At 34.4% G+C, this 17,198-nt stretch overlaps 1 protein-coding gene across 1 annotated transcript in view; it reads left to right on the top strand.

The window, feature by feature from the left end:
* Positions 1 to 17,198, top strand: part of LOC148998929 (ABC transporter G family member 29-like) — a 39,299-nt gene that overhangs the window by 12,510 nt on the left and 9,591 nt on the right. The window contains exons 2-9 of the mRNA XM_089141598.1: positions 1,729 to 1,808; positions 2,370 to 2,588; positions 13,323 to 13,356; positions 15,384 to 15,683; positions 15,772 to 16,066; positions 16,137 to 16,296; positions 16,369 to 16,445; positions 16,549 to 16,602. Of these exons, the coding sequence (XP_088997724.1) occupies positions 1,729 to 1,808; positions 2,370 to 2,588; positions 13,323 to 13,356; positions 15,384 to 15,683; positions 15,772 to 16,066; positions 16,137 to 16,296; positions 16,369 to 16,445; positions 16,549 to 16,602 (1,219 nt within the window). The remainder of the gene's footprint in view (positions 1 to 1,728; positions 1,809 to 2,369; positions 2,589 to 13,322; positions 13,357 to 15,383; positions 15,684 to 15,771; positions 16,067 to 16,136; positions 16,297 to 16,368; positions 16,446 to 16,548; positions 16,603 to 17,198) is intronic.

The raw sequence follows: 17,198 nt of genomic DNA on the forward strand, positions 1-17,198 counted from the left end.
TAGCATTAGGTATATCCCTGGTTTTTTTGGAGAGGTATAGTCTCTATATTTAGCATGAGTGCTGTTTTTTGACACAATGTTGTCAAGTGTTTGGAGAGGTTGGTCTCCAGGGGGAGAGGTTTGTTCTCCAGTTCAGCATTGGTGCTGGTCTTGACATAGGTGTTGTCAAGAGGGTGTGTCCTCACAGGTTGGGGTTCACATGAGATTCAAGGGATATGGTTTGTCAGCTTGTATGTTATTGATTTGGGAGTAGTTATTGTCAGATTTATTGAGTTGTCTGGTAAGATGACTTGCACCAGTTTTATTGGTTAGATTATGTCTTGTTTGCAGTTAGATTTTTATGTGGTCATTGAGTCTGGTCTGGTTGGTCAAAGTTGTCAAGTCTTATTGAGTTTACTTCTTTTATCTCTGGTTTGGTTTCTACTCTAGGTGACCTAGATGTGTCTAGTTGTGACTTGTACCCGTCATGTGTAGTGAGTGGGTGAAGAGGTCTTGGTTTGAGTAGTGGTAGTAAGCCAGTGATGGATTGAGGAAGTGTTATTGCCTATTTGGGTTTGTTTAGAATATTTTCATCTTGTTGGTTAAATGTAAGGCTATTAGAATGTTTGCTATCCTGAGTTACTCTCTTCATTATTTTAATGGGTAATTGGATACTTGTTGTCTTTCTTTACTTTAGTGTGGAAGAAAGAAAGATTTGCAACTTCTTTAGGCATTTTAACAACTAAGTTTGAAAATATGACTTGTTAATGAATTATGTTGTGATTTCATTTGAATACCCTTGGCATTGATATATAAGACTAAAAAGATGGTTGAATTTTTGCATTGTATTTGCATTTTAGGTTGACAGTTACCTCTAGTTTCTCATTTCATTTTCTGTATCTTATATCTGCATCTATGTGGTTTACATATTGATTGCATGATTGTATTCCTTGGGGAATGTTTTAAAATCAGAATTTTGGAATGAAAATACATGGATTTGTTAGGAATTTCCTAAGTTTTGGAATCTACTGATTGAGGGGGAGAGATTTATGCTTACTTGTTATGTTTTATATATTTGAATTGTTTAAATCTCTTTTCTCTAGTTGGTTAAGTTCTCTTATGTATCATGTGATATGTTTTAGACTTGACTTGGCTTATATTGTAAGCATTTGTAGATTTATGGGCTGTATTGGCATTGACAATTATGCTAGGATCCATATTGTTCATCTGTTGATGTTGTGAGGTTTTGTTAATCTAGGTTGGTTTTGGATATCACCATGGATTTCTTGAAGTTTATACAAGTCTCTTGTTTAAAGTCTTACTTGTTTTAATTCATATATTTATTATGCTTTGGTTAGCATGAGTAAGTCTATGTGGTGGGTTATTATCTTTTGTGGAGATTGTACACTTGTTTTCATTTATCTATGGTGTGGTGATGTCCAGGTATGTTTGTGTTTGTTTATCAGGTTTTTTGCATATGTTGCAGTTTTAGGGGAGATGCTGCCCAAATTTTTATAACTCTTTCTCTGTTTGTCTCAGTTATGAGATATTTGCCTGGTGTGTGCATGTGTGCTCTTCATAGTTATATGAGTGAGTTATGAGTTATGATTAGGGTTTCTCTACCTGGTGCAGTTTGTTGCATGGTGTATCTGCATGGAGTCCTTAGTGTTGCATAGTTAGTATATGTCTAGGTATTTTGCATATTTTATTTTGCTTTGTACTGTGGTCTCTTTTGTTTTGTGTGTGCAGGTACACGTGGATGATGACGGTTGTAATCCAGTTCACTATAGTCATTTTGGGTGTACAAATTAAGGGGGAGATTGTTGGGGGTTAATCTGGATTTTTCACAGTTTAAGTGAAATTGAACCGGTTGGTTCAATTGATGGTTCATTGCTATGTATAGCTTTATCCTTGGTTCACTCTCATTCTCATATGTGCAAAATACGATTTGGGGATTTTTCCTCTGTTCTGCGATTTTGAGGTTTCTGGAGCTTTCATGGCTTCTTCTTCTTCGAACACCTGCGGTGATGGATTCTTGGAGGCTCTTTGAAGAGATTGGTGGGGGCTTTTGATCAGTGATTCTAGAAGACCACTCGATGGAAGTATTGGCCTCTATGGTTGCTTGTAACAGGAGTTCTCTGTATTTCTTTCTTTTTCCCTAAACCTGTAACATCTCAAGACTTAGTGAATTGGACTCTATCCCGAGTCCCAGAGACGTAGGCTCAAGAGCCGAACTCCGTCATCAAACGCCTGTGTTTCTTCTTCTTCTTCTTGCTTCTGTTTTCTTGTTAAATCACACGACCGAATCGTTAGGCTAGGTTAGGGTTTATAGGTTGCGTTTCTTCTTATTGATTCATTGATAATTCTTATATGATTAATCACTTAATAAGAACGTGAATTGAGACCTGGGAACATCAAAAAGGTTATCCGAAAAAAGATAAAAGTAAATATAAATCAGGGGATTTACATATCTGATTATCCAAAAACCAAGGAGGAACAAACTCCAGCTGAATCCACCATGGTCAACGATATAGAGGTCAAACTCGACAGTACGGTCGCAGCTGTGGTTTCGTTGACCGATAGGTTGTCATGGTTTCATGTCCATCAAGGTAATTCCCAATAAAAGAATATTTAAAACCAAAATTCTAAATACCAGAAGAGAAAGAGGCGAAGAGCTTCCAGAAGAAGAAAAGAGTAACGAGTAAAACCGCCAACGCATCTTCTCGTCAGTATTACTGGTATTACTGCCGCGTCATTGCTGATGCCGAATCGGGTGAATGAAGAGAGAGAAAGAGAGAGAGAAGGGAAAATGAAGCAATGCAATCACCGATGGAAGACGAAGACTAACAGTTGAAACGAAGAAAATATAGATCTCAAGCAATGCAATTGATTGAGCATATGAAAAGAGAAATCGAAGACTAACAGTTGGTTCGCTGCAATCACCGACGGAAGACGAAGCTTGCGTCAATCAACAATCACTTCTTGCAATCGCTGCAATCACCTATGCTTCTCAGCTATGTGCGCTGCTTCTCCGCTGGAACCACTAAAACCCTAGACTCTAATGCGGGAGGAAATTCCTTAGTCCATCAAAAACCGCAAATCAAAAGTTGTAAATGCCTCAGCTATGTGAGCAGACTGGTCAGATCTCCCAATATTTCCAAGGACTCGCGGTCATTCATCACTTCTGCTCAGAGAAAGGTCAATCTGTTCTTCACTTCGCCTCAGTGTATCGTAAGAGAGGGTTTCAACATATTTGAGAAAATTATTGGGAGAGCTTAATTCAGATTTAAGGTTAATCACAGAGAAATAAAGTCATATTAGCTTCGCGCGAGAATAAATAAAAAGCGCGTAAAATCATCTTTTTGAAATAAAATGAATACATATAATACGGTAATTAGTTACCGTGGTATATATTGTCCTATTGGTATAATCGATCTTTAGTAAAAACTATTACCACGGTAAGTACCAACCGTAGCTTCTATATTAAATGCTAAAATATTTGCTACGCAGACCAATTCCCGTAGTATATAAATAACTAACAATACTGAGCCAAACTATTGCTACGGTAAGTACATACCGTAGCTTATATTCTAAATATTAAAAATCTAAATACTAATATTTTAAGTGGTCCAAGTTTTATCGACTTAATTATTCTATTTGCCACGGTAATTTATTACCGTGCAAATGATCTAAGTATTATCTAAATATCTAAGCTAGGGGTTGACAATCTATTTGCCACGGTAATTACCGTAGCATTTAGTCAACCTATTTGCTACGGTATGATACCGTAGTATTCAGTTAATCTATTATAATTCAGTCAACCTATTTGCTACGGTATAATACCGTAGTATATATGAAGTTTTTGCCACGGGAATTTTCTACCGTGGCAAATAGTGTACTTGTAGTTGTTATACACAATTATAACGGTGGATTATAGACGTGGTATAATTGAGTTGTTGCCAAGGAATTTTTATTCCGTGGCATATAATATAACAATTACATGGCCTTTTGCCACGGTTACAATTTTCCGTGGCAAAAGGTTCGTGGCAATTGCCACTTTTTCTTGTAGTGTCACATTTGCCTTCTATAGGCAACATGAATAGTGGGAACATTCACGTTGATTCTTTTCACCATATAGAATCTCATCTTGATTCCAAAATTAAAGTAAATGATTTTGAATTGACCTATACAAGGTCATTTACAATCCGTCTTATCTCTGCTCGCAACCAAGGCGCCAAAGGTAAATGCTCATGTGAGTGAGTCATTCTCATGCCTATTGACATATCATGTTTTATGATAGAAGAATACAATCACACAGAAAATGAAAAAACAAAGACAAAAATGAACTCTTATTACTCAATAATAAGAAAGTTTAATACATATGTAAGTCACAGTCTACACAACCCGAAGGACTTTACTTGAGAAATAAAGACATCCATGCCTATAGCTTTGACAAGAGGGTCAGCTACCATCTGACTAGTACATATATGCTTGAGTACAACTTTCTTACTTGCTGTAGTATATCTAACAAAATGACATCTCACTTGTATATGTTTGGTCTTGCCATCATACTTGGAGTCTTTGACGATTAGGTGTTGAATCCACCAAAGATAATCATTATCTTAATTGAATTTGTAATAGCAATGAGTAGGATCGAATTTACAGAGCTTGATGAAAATTTATTCTTTTATAGAAAATTGGGGGGGGGGGTTTGATTCAATAAAGTAAATAATGAATAAAACAAATAAGTGAATGAAGTAGTTAAAAATAAAATCAAGATAATAAAAACTTTCAATCAAGATTTAATTTCAATATTAATTCTCTCAATTGATCATTGACTTAAAAACAGAAACTTTGATCATCTAGCTTACTTGAGAACTGTGGAGAAAGAATTGTGTTAAATGGATTAAATTCTAGTTTCTGAATACTACAACATGTGTCAACAAAGCTGACTTTCTTGCTAAGATTTCATTTTTTGCTTATTTCATCTCACCTAAGTTAAATATGTTGACGTTACTCTCGACAATCTCTCGCACCAACCATAATTAATTTCTAGCAGTGAGAAAATCTCCCACCGTTGAAATTCTCACAAATTCCTCACTCTTGTCTTTTCTTCCCTTTCTCTTTCTCTTTCTCTTTCTCTATTTTCAACCCTCTTTCTCAGTTTGGTTGTCAGTTAATATTTTTTTCCCCATCATCTAGTAGGGAATAGTGGGTAAGGTCAGCTCTTCCACTTTGGGGGAATTCCTCGCTAATGTTATCTTCGCGTTGCTAACCCATTCGACTCAGCTGTCCTTTTATAGTTTACCCCATTTTAATCTTCCTTCTGCTCTGTCTATAAAGCATTACAAAATCGAGTACGTTTAACTCATCTGCTCCAAATTCCAATCCATTTTGTTATTTGCAACTTGGAATATCAAGTCGGTTGTGGAGGTGTTTTCACTTCTGCGTGAGAGAAAAATAACTAAGGGCCTGCCTTAATTTCTTGTTCTTAGAGCATGTAAGATCTGTAAATGAGGCAATCTCTCTTCATTGCATCTTGAAAGATATTCCAAAAATACTTGAAAGACCAAGATATCTTTTGGGTCCATTTGAATATGACATTTTTATTGGTCTGGAGAACCAACACTTGCATCTTTTTGGGGTTTCACTGTAGAATGTAAGCTCAGACTTTCCACAGTTAACCAGTTGCTCATTTGTTTGAAAATAAATGTGCAAGCAACTCTGAAGATTATGTATCCTCTCCTCCCTTGATTAGTCATTCCGATTTTGCTCAATGTTCATGATATTATGCACTTTCTGATGATAAATGTCAATTTCAACTTACTAACATATGGTGTTCTCAAAAACCCTCACCATCTCAAATTGAGCATTGTATTTAAATGTCTTAGGTTGTGGTTGGTTGATTTTTTTTAAATGTAATATTGGACTAGAATGTTTTTCAAGAATACAAACCAAACAAATCCTAGATGGTTACTATATAGCATTAACTCCCCTAAAAATTTAATGCCATTATTTGTAGAGCCTTTTTGGTTGGGAGAGGCTAGTACATCAAGGGCTTATAAAGTACATTGAGATTAAGCTTGCAAGTGAAGTGAAACTCTTCCATCATCCTTGGCCCCCTTGAGACTCTATAACAGAGACCCAAGAGAGGATATTGTTTCCCAACTATATATTCGGTTAATGATGGAGTTGGCCAATGGTTCCTCTCATCAGATTTCGGATTGTTATTGTGGTTTGTGACTCGGTCAGCATAACCAAATAGAGGAAGGGATTGTTGTGCATTCCCTCACAAAAATTAATGCAGAGATTCAATACATTGATCTTATGGAATTTATCAAGGGACTCACCCTGAAATGAATTTCTGAAGAGTTTCGGGTGTCCTTATACGAGGATATGATCTAGACACAATTGAGATAAGGATATCATCCAAATTCAACACAAACTGGTGAAATGACTACGCCTTCCTCCATATTGCAAATGATTGTTGTATTTGATGCTCCCACATATACTCTCAATGGCCATTGCATGCGTGCAAGGGTGGAGTCAACATTTAATATTACAGGGGGCTGCACTGACCTTTCAATCCATTGCCTTTACTCTAGGAGGTTTTTTCCAATTGGTGGGGGGGGGGAGTGCTAATATTTCACACTGAAGAGGGCCAAAAGACTCGGGGGGGGGGGGGACTCTCATTTTGTCTATGGGCAAGAGATTGTTGATTAATCGTGTAGTGTTCACTCTTTCCATGTTGATTGCTGGAAACCGCCCTTAAGAGAGTGAAAAACAAATTTCTCCACCTCACTTGAAGAAGATTAAGTCCCCTCTTAACTTCAGTCTGTTGGTGTTAGGTTCAATTTTTAGTTAATTTACTAAAAATGTAGATTTTGCTTTAAATTGGATGTGTTACGAATCTATTTAATTAGGTTAGAAATTTTTTTCTCTAAATGGTTTGAGGATCTAAACTCCCGACCAGTTTGTTTGCACTTCAACTAGTCCTTAGAAGAAAGCATGCTCCATGTACAGAAGCACTGTCGGAAAGTTTTCTCCTTGTAAGAATTTGACGAATTTAGATCACCTCCCTATTAGAAAGATAACTCTCCTGATTTTTCTTACTATAAATTTTGTGTGGACCCTATAATAAGTTCAATAAAAATATATATATAAAAATAAATTGGTAAAACCATCAGTAGGTCTTACGTTGAGCTCCACACGAAAGTGTGATAAAAAAGCGAGATCCAGACTCAAATTTGAAACAACTAAGCAGTAACAACTATGGTCGAACTTCCCAAAATAACAAAAAAGTAACAAACTATTGGTCGAACGCTCAACTGGGTCATCTTAGCTCCTCCATCACCTCTTTACGTTTTGTATTTCCCTTCTTTTCCTCAGTAGTTTTTTTTTTTATTTTTTTTTTGGTAACACTTTTTCTCAGTAGTTAAATTAACCAAACGAGCAAGCCCTTTCCAAATCCTCAAAGAACATTGCGTCATTAATCGATCATCCTTCAAATTCCAAACCTTGACGTCTCTGTGATCTCGTTTCTTCCGTCTCTTGATCCAACTCTTGAGGCTTCTTCAGTGGAATACTCTCTTGATCCAACTCTTCCCTTGAGGTTTCTTGAAACGAATATCTTGCTTTGCTCTGGGAAGGACTATTTGTTTTCTTATCTCACAGAGGGCACCAGGGTTCGCAATTCTGGATTTCCCACTGATTTATCCATCTGTTGATGAGAGATTGTGGCTTTGCAATGATCATGTTTTCACTTGAGTTGTGAATGTTTATTTCTATTCCAAATGGTGATTTCTATTTCAAAAAGTGTTTGATTTGGTTTCTTTTTATTTTCTTTTTTAATTCTGAAAGGTGATTTCTATTTAAGGGATTATTTAATTTGAGTGTTGCCCTTTTGTCTGCTTCTAATGGTTCACCGCCACAATCAGCCGGTCACCAACACCTTTTTCCAAAGATTTGTAATAAATCTATCTTGGGAAATTAAATTATCAAATAAATTTTTTATTTATTTATAAATGACTTTATCTGTAGAGCAAAATAAATTTCAATATTTTTGAACGAGTACCAATTATTCATGAAATCAATCTGAGTTCAGAATAAATTTCAATATTTTTGAACTAGTACCAATTATTCATGAAATCAATCTTAAAATGAGATAGAAATCAATGCATCGAATGTACAGGAGTGTAGAGGCTATGGGGGGGGGGGACATAGACAAATGATTTCTCATTATGAAAAATGAAAATTGGGCCTTTAAAGGTAGGGTTGGTTGCTTTAGCATCATTTAATTTACACCAGAATCCTTGCACCTGATATAATAAAAGAAAGAGTTTTTTAGTGGTCGTCCACATAAGTTGGGGTAAAACTCTTGATTGTGCACTTTAAGTGGGAAAATATTGATCACCAACCTTTTATAAAAACTAAGAGTTACCCATTTCACACCATTAGTTTTTAACCCCGATTTTGTTAGGGCCTGTTTGGTTACATGAATTCAGAGATTTGAAATCTCTGGATTCATGAATGCGAAATTTATACCTGTTTGGTTGTGAAAATCTCTAGATTCATGAAATCTAAAGATTCATCTTTCTACACTAAAAACGTGAATCTGTAGATTTATGGGTATGGGGTGAAATCCATAGATTTCATCCTTACTATAAAAACGCTAAACATTTGTACATTCACAAAAATCACTGATGAATCCAGAGATTTCATTTCACATATTCGATTAACCAGTTAATTTTATAAATTATGACTCCATAGATTTGAAATCTCTAGATATTTGAAATTTCCAAACTCGTGTAACCAAACAAGCCCTTAGTGAATTCAAAATTTATAATTTAAATGACACTTTTGCCCTTATAAAGTGTGTAATGACAATAATGTCCCTCTTCTACCCAACCCTCACCTTTTTCTTCCTACATTTCAGCGAAAATCATAGATTTGAAATCTCCACACTCCAGTAACCAAACAGACACTTACAAAATCAACAATACTTAGAAAATAAATAAGTTAAGAAACACATGATTTCAACTGTGGAAGGCTAAATGCAAACCAACCAATCATATTAATTAGTTACCTTATAAATTACAGATATTTCATTCACAAAATAAAATCAAATAAAAAGAATAAAATAATTGAGAAAGAGAGAAAATGTAGAATCAAACAAATATAAGGAAACCCTAACTTATTGGTTGAGCTAACTTGCGAGTTGATTGATGTTATGTAAGATGATAGATAGATCAAATTTAACTTGGATCAAAAGGAAACAAACTTGAAACAAACATTGCAACCGATCTAAGATCAAATGGCAGATTTAGGGTTCCTGAAATTCATAATGTGTAAAGAGAAGCAAAGACCAACAATGGAACATGTCTAAGATCCAGTAACAAAATTTGGGTTCCTGAATTCCAAAATGCAAAAACAAAAGTGGAGTACTTAATGATGTGAAGAGTAGTAGCATATACACCAAATGTCATATGCTATTATCAAACTCATCTAGCAACACAAATATGTAGTGAAGGAAGAGAAAGCTAATACCTTTACAGAGATCTTGTTGTCACTCTACGGCCTCTTAAACTTCTTAACAAACCCTAATACCCAAAATCCATGTGTGGCTGGCTAATGGGAAGAATGATTGATTTGTGATCACTGTGACACAGAAGTTAAGAGAGTGAAGTCTTAAAAATTATTTTATAGAGATGAGAAGTAATAACCTTTTAGGGAAAATAGTATATATCCCAATTAAAAAAATGCATTTTAATTGGACATGAAAAGCATTTTCAAATTCACTATCCTAGTTAACACCTTGGAACAATGACATGAATTTTTTTTTTTTTATACTTATTTACTCTTCAAATAATAATCAAAAGGAATTGCACACCAATAGCTTCAAAGGATCCAAGTTCTTTTTCTTATAACCTAGGTTCAAAGAGGGATTGTCCCATCGAAGTTGAGATTCTTAGAAAATTTTGTTTTAGTGAGTGTTTAATATTTTTGGTAAAATTGAGACAAGATTGATTCTCCTTGTCTTGTTTAATTTATAGACAAGTAAAAAGATCATAAGTTTTCTTTTCTTTAATTGTTTCCCATTGGATGATCAATTAGAGTTATTTTAAGTTTGATAAGAGAGTCAAGAATTGATTGTCTCAAATCGGAAGAATATACAGGAAAATAATAATGCTAATAGATCGTATTGTATTGACTTGAGTTTTGGATAAAGAGTATGCTTCATCCTACTGAGAACTTTTCACAGGGGTGGGACATACAAATTGAGCACACCTGGATGTTCTTATTAGAAGATGTGATATAGATAGCATTCATGTCTAAAATTCAGAGTTTTTTTTTCTTCTCTAAATTGCACTACTTCTTCTTCCAAAATAGTCATTTTTGTAAGAAGCTCCACTATTTGGAATAAATGACAAAAATCAAATTGAAAACTCCTTATTACAGTAAGGAAAGTTTTTGAAGAATCGAACAAACCAAAAGGCATATGACTATGAAATATTTGATTAACCAATGTATTCTCAATTAATTATTGCAAATGTTGAAAAAAAATAAAAAATTTAATTTATAGAAAAGAAAGAAGATAAATTATGAGTTTCTCCTATCTTGCCTTACTTAACTCGTTTGTCTTTGTAACCTACATCTATGATCCCATAGATTAGTCATCTATGTGATAAAAAATTACCAATAAATTTTGATCCAAAGAAATGCTATATAACTCCACATCAATGAATTTGGAATTTAAAGGAAAATAATAAAAAAGAATAAAGAGAAGAACAGTTAAAATAAGACAACTAACAATATAGTAGAACAATCAAATACACCCCTAATCCAAGCATTGTTATAAAACTCCTTATTACAGTAGTTACAAGTATCCATTGAACTAAACTAACCCCTTAGTAAACATAAGAAAAAGTACCAATACTTAATAAAATACTTGCTTCTGTTGTTGAAGTAATTTATTTGATTGCTTTCACGTTACATCATTGAGTTGGTTAATACTTATTATTCAAGTTTGATGAAATGAAGCAATAATTTACAGACCCATTTATTTTTATGCTTGCTACCATCAACTTGGATGACGAATTTGGTAGAGAAATTATTGAAAAAATCTAACATCTCTCTTTCTACCTTCACTATTTCATCATAATTGCTACAGTTAATCCGAGTGAATCTTGATGGAACCCCATTAAAGATTGTCATTATTAGCACATAAATTGATGTTACATGCATTTCGTTTTCTTAGTAATGCCTTTACAAATATTGCACTATCCTTGTGAGAGTTATTCTCAATACTCAAAATACTTAAGCTAAATTACAGACTTTCAGTTAGTATTAAAAAGAGCTACAATAGAACCCAGTGCAGGATGCAAAAATCAACTTGCTCATGTCCTAATGAAAGCTGTTAGTTATGAAATACAAACCTGAAGCTGCAGACATCCACATATTAAGTTTAAAAAAGAAGGCAAAATGAAGGATGATGAGAGCTATTTTCTAGCAACAGACTCCTTCCTCGATGTGCTAGACATGAAATGTTATCCCCAAATATAGAAGATACAAAATCTGCAATCTATGCCCTCCTCAACAGGGGAAGAAAACGTTGATAGTTTATGGTAGGCACTTGTGTTGTGCAATATAGAAAAAGATGAAAATAAATAAATCAAAAGATGTTGAAGAATTTAAATGTAATAGAGAACAAAATATAGCTTAGTATAACACAAAGTAATACAATACAATATATAACTTAGTAGAGCAAAAAATAAAAGACGAAACTTCGCAACCTGAAACAACTGAGTCAATTATAATAATGTGGATTCTATTGCAAACAATGAGGCTTCTATTTACTCTCCTGGCTTTGCTGGCACTAAAAGCTAATGGATCAAAGAAAATAAAAACATAAAGACTAATGAGTTAAGAGTTAAAAATTAAATTAAAAAAGAAAAATGAAAGTATCATATCATATTGTCCTAGAGACTCATCCAAAACCTATATTGCACCAAGTAATTAGTATTCATGATGAAAAAGCAGTAAAATATTTTGAGAAAAGATAACACCAACATATTGTTACAATAACAAAGAAATATAAGAACTAATAATTATCAATAAGTAGTTAAGAAAAATCACCTTAAAGTTCCCAAAAAAATAGTAGATAACCACCCAACCTCCCTAAGAAACACATTTAACCAAATGATAATGCTGCAGATGCGTTTTTATCAAAATGGGATTAACTTGCTGCTCATAAACTTGAGTTCATTTTTCTCGGACACAACTTGCCCACCATATAAAAGCACCTACATGCATTTTAATTCAAATTTAATAATTTCATATATAAATGAATTAGATAGCTAACTTAGTCATGTATTGTTTTATGCATGTACTATTTAGGATATTAGTTAATATAGGATATAAACTATGATTCGGATAATATTTTAAATCAGTTCAAACTCTGAAGTTCACCATGGACCCTTAACTCACCATCCCTAGTAAAATGAAAGAAGAAAAAAAATAAAAATGAACATTACAGTATTATCTATTTAATACTCGATCAATCATATTATCTTTAAATATAAGAATTAACATAATAAGAAGGATCCATTCTAGGTCACACAAAGAAGAGAAGGAAAAGATGGCAACCTCAGCGGGCTAGATCAATATGATCTAGACAATCCATTTGAGTCATGCACAATATTCAAAGGCATTTGTTTCAACCTCTATCTCCCTATAGAACTATGGATAAATGATTTCCCACAATACAAGTAATGAGGTAGGAAAAATTATCAAACTTGAGGGTTTCAAAAGCAAAATATGGTGTAAGATGAAAATAATATGATATTATTATAAAAAGTTTTAAAAAATTGCATGTAAAAGAGAATGAAAATAAAATGGAGAAACGGGTGAGAACTAGAAAGAGGTGTTGGGGTTGTTGTTGTATTGATGCAAATCAAAACCAGACCCCAATTTTAACACAAAACAAAAAATGAATCAGAATAAGAACTTAGCGTGACCAAAACAAAAGCGGCCGATGTTATAATGATCTGATGGAGCTCTATTTAGCATAAAAGAAGAAGAGAAAAAATAAAAAAGAATTAGAACGACCTAGCAGAACCAGAAGAAAGAGAACAACACTGGTGTTGTTGCTCTTACAGTGATCAAAATCAAACCAGCGTAGCTAACCTATCTTCTCTTTTTTTTTTGTAACAAAGGCGTTTTTTATATATAGGGAAATTGGGGTTGGGGTAATTACATATGCCGCCGGTAAGGATTGAACCCACAATCTCTCCACTGAGAGGTGAGTTCTCAACCACTGCACTATCCTTCCATTGGCCGGGTAGGTGACCAATCTTCTCTTCAAAAGTGCTTGAGTAGGTGACCAATCTTCTCTACTGATATGGAAGATTCATACCTGACCGGGTCTATCCGGTCGGGTCTCCACATACACTCAGTCCGGACTATAACCGAGCTTGACTAATATGGAAACTATTCTTGATGAGGAAGGTCAACTCCGTTACTGATCAGGCGGGAGCAACAACAGGAAGGCTTGATCTCAGGAGAAACAACAGCCTCCGCCGGGTAGACTTACCAAATACATAAAAGGTAACACTTACAATATAAGAACAAGAGCATACCCCTCCGGTGAGCATCCAATACATTCTGAGGATAGTCTTGTATAATTCTTGCACGGGACCTTATTTTGTTCACCGTCTGACTTAGCCATCGGAGGCGATTGCCCGGTTCTCTAGCCGGCCTGCGTCTAACCCTTTTGCAGGACTCATCGTCTACGGTTGGAAGGGGGCTTAGTCGGGAACAACATCATCATAACTGTGACACATCATCTACAAAGGTGTCTACGGTTGGAAGGGGGCTTAGTCGGGAACAACATCATCATAACTGTGACACATCATCTACAAAGGTGTACTCCGAGTGGCTTTGAGTCGTTTAGGGTTTCCATCTCAACGAAGCGGCAAAGAGTAAATAATTATTTTAAAAAAAAATCCAAATTGCAGTTAATAAGGAAAGCTATTTAAGATGAAAAAAATAATAATAATAATAAAGAAAAGAAAAAAAGTAAGACTGAGATGGGGATTATAGGGAAGATTGTTTGAGATTTAAAAAGAGGTGGTTTTATTTTTTTGGTCAACAACAAGAAAATGTGGTTTATAGGAAAGGTGGTTTGAGATTTTGGGGATTGAAAAAAAAAAATCTAAAAAAGAAATATTATCTTTTACTCCTTATGGAAAAAATTATTTCTTAGTTTGAGATAGACTTTGATTTATACATTTATAAAATAAAAATAAAAGAGAAAAGAAGGATTCTAGTCGTTGTTTACAAGGAAAATTGTTTGACATTGAAAAAGATTTAAAGATAAAAATAAATATTTTTTATTTTCCTCTCAGAGAAAAATCTTTCTTATTTGATTAGATGCTTTTATTAGTGGTTTAAAGTAATGGTTGTTTAAAAAAAAAGTGTATCTTTTATTCTCCTTTCAAAGAAAATTTTCTTTTTTGATTTGATTTTGCTCATTTAAATAAAAAGAAAAATGTAAAGGGTACCAAGAATTCGAAAGATTTGCCACAAAACAGGAGTATATGCTTTTATATAATAGTATGATAGTATAATATGATGATTTGATTTTTCTTATTTAAATAAAAGGAAAAATGTAAAAGGTACCAAAAGTTTTTTGAAAAGTAAAATAAAATGATAGTAAAATTAATAGAAAAATATGACATTTAAACAAAAATAAAAGATACAATACTCAGGTGAAAAATTTACTACAAAACAGGAGTACATGCTTTTATATAAAAGTATGAAATGATATATACAAAGAAAGAGAGAAAAAAAAATTTCAAAAATTTACAGGATAATCCAAGATTTAGGGGAGAAGATTGTAGAGAAGACTTAGGAATAGACTCTAACAACTAGTGGAGAAGTTTTAGGAATAGACTCTAACGTTTAGTTTTTTTAAATTTTTCTTAAATTAATTTTTAATTGGAATTTAACTGTTAGATAATTAAGGGGTCCAAATAACATATTTGGACTCTTAAAAAAAATACGCGAACTAACCAAAATTTTATGGAGCTTATCTATCATATGCATTTCGAAATTAATTTCTTTTCCTTTTACGGAAACCCTAAAAGGAAGACTTTCGTAAAGAGTTATTGAATTCTAGCTAAAAAACAGTGAACGGTTGTTGTAGAAAGTATGATAAAAGCTTGCAGCTTTCGTTAATAACTCCCAGGATTTTCTTTCTCCACTTCAGTTTGCATTCCTCTTGATCTGTAATTTTCTTTATTTGGTTCAGTTTGTTAAAGAAGAAGAAGATAGAATACAGCAGGAACTGCAATGGCTTCTACCAGTGAAGCGAGTGGTACCTTGAGTTGGGGCATGATGATAAGGAGCGTTAGCAAGAACAGTTTGCGAGTGGTGGAAGATGTGTTGACGAGGTCAAGGAAGAGTGATCATGTCGATGATGACGAAGAAGCTCTCAGATGGGCTGCTCTGGAGAGACTGCCAACTTATGATCGCCTCAGAACAACCATCATGAAGTCAATTCTGGGGAATGATCAGATCCACAAGGAAGTTGATGTGAGGAAGCTTGACACGAATGACCGCCAAGATTTCATTGACAAAGTCTTTAAAGTCGCAGAAGAAGATAATGAAAAGTTCTTAAGCAAGCTTAAGAACCGAATTGACAGGTGATAGTTTCCTCTAAAAAGACATGAAAGCACCATTCATCTGCTTCCACAGGAACTAATGAACTCTTTTTCATGATTGTGGTTGCAGGGTTGGGATCGAACTTCCAACAGTTGAAGTAAGATTTGCACACTTGACACTGGAAGCAGATTGCTACATTGGCAATAGAGCTCTTCCTACACTTCCAAATGCTATTAGAAATATTGCAGAAACAGCTCTTGGAGTACTAGGAATCAAGCTTGCCAAAACAGCAAAACTCACAATTTTAAAGGATGTTTCAGGCATTGTAAAGCCTTCAAGAATGGCACTTCTGTTAGGACCTCCTTCCTCAGGGAAGACATCTCTATTGCTTGCACTTGCCGGGCAGCTAGACCCCAGCCTGAAGGTAGCCAAACACCATTAATTCTAGAGCATCTGAACTGAGTTACTGATAATTTTCTTATCCGGGTTTTCAGGTGAAAGGAGAAATCACATACAACGGGCACAAACTTAATGAATTTGTACCACAGAAGACCTCTGCCTACATCAGCCAGAATGATGTTCACCAAGGAGAATTAACTGTGAGAGAAACACTTGATTTCTCAGCAAGATGCCAAGGGGTTGGACCAAGATATGGTATAAAAACCAAAATTTTCTATAAATTAATCTTTATTCTTGTATGGATTAGAACTGATCATTCTATAACAGATCTTCTGACTGAGCTAGCAAGGAAAGAGAAGGATGCAGGCATACATCCAGAGGCTGATGTGGACCTCTTCATGAAAGTAAATACGTATACTATATTTCCTTCTCTTCATTCTTTTTCATCAATTTTACAAATTTACAAATTTATAATTTATTTTTCAATGTTTACAATTGTTTTCACAGGCAACTGCGACGGAGGGAATTGAGAACAGTTTAATCACAGATTATATTCTCAAGGTAAGTGAGCACAGATTATATTCTCAAGGTAAGTGAGAAACTGCGAATTATTTTTGCCCTCACATATTTGTATATTTCTATTTTTCTTTTATGAGAAGAGAAAGGGGGGGGGGGGGGAACGTGGATGGACTTAATGCCGAAGGCTTCTGCAAAAGTAGAGTTGGGGGCTTCACTAATAATTTTTGTAGGTAAAGAATTGTGTTTTACTCAGACTTTTTAATTATATATTTAAGAGGTGATTCCACCTCTAATGCATTTTGTCACTACTCAAAGGTGAATCATCTTTCTAAATGTGTGTTAAAGGGGTGTGAGTGAAGCACAAAGATCACTAATTGAGTGGGATCTTATTAGGCTCCCTCACATCCCTTCATAATATATTTAAGAGGAAAAGCCATGGCCATTGGAGTTAGTTCAAGATTTATTGAATTGTTACTAGGATCATCCCTAAAAGGGATATCGATCATCAAAATAAAGCCAATCTATTTGCTGGAGATGGCACAAGAACTTGCCCAGACAAAGTAATAAGATCTGGATTGAAAGACCTATGAATACATTGTAATCTTTTTTTTTTCTTTGTATCAACAAAAAAAAAAAAC

This window comes from Hakea prostrata, unplaced genomic scaffold (assembly GCF_041222555.1).
Source record: "Hakea prostrata isolate BN-2017 unplaced genomic scaffold, UWA_Hpros_2 contig_92, whole genome shotgun sequence".
In the NCBI taxonomy this organism is placed as follows: domain Eukaryota; kingdom Viridiplantae; phylum Streptophyta; class Magnoliopsida; order Proteales; family Proteaceae; genus Hakea; species Hakea prostrata.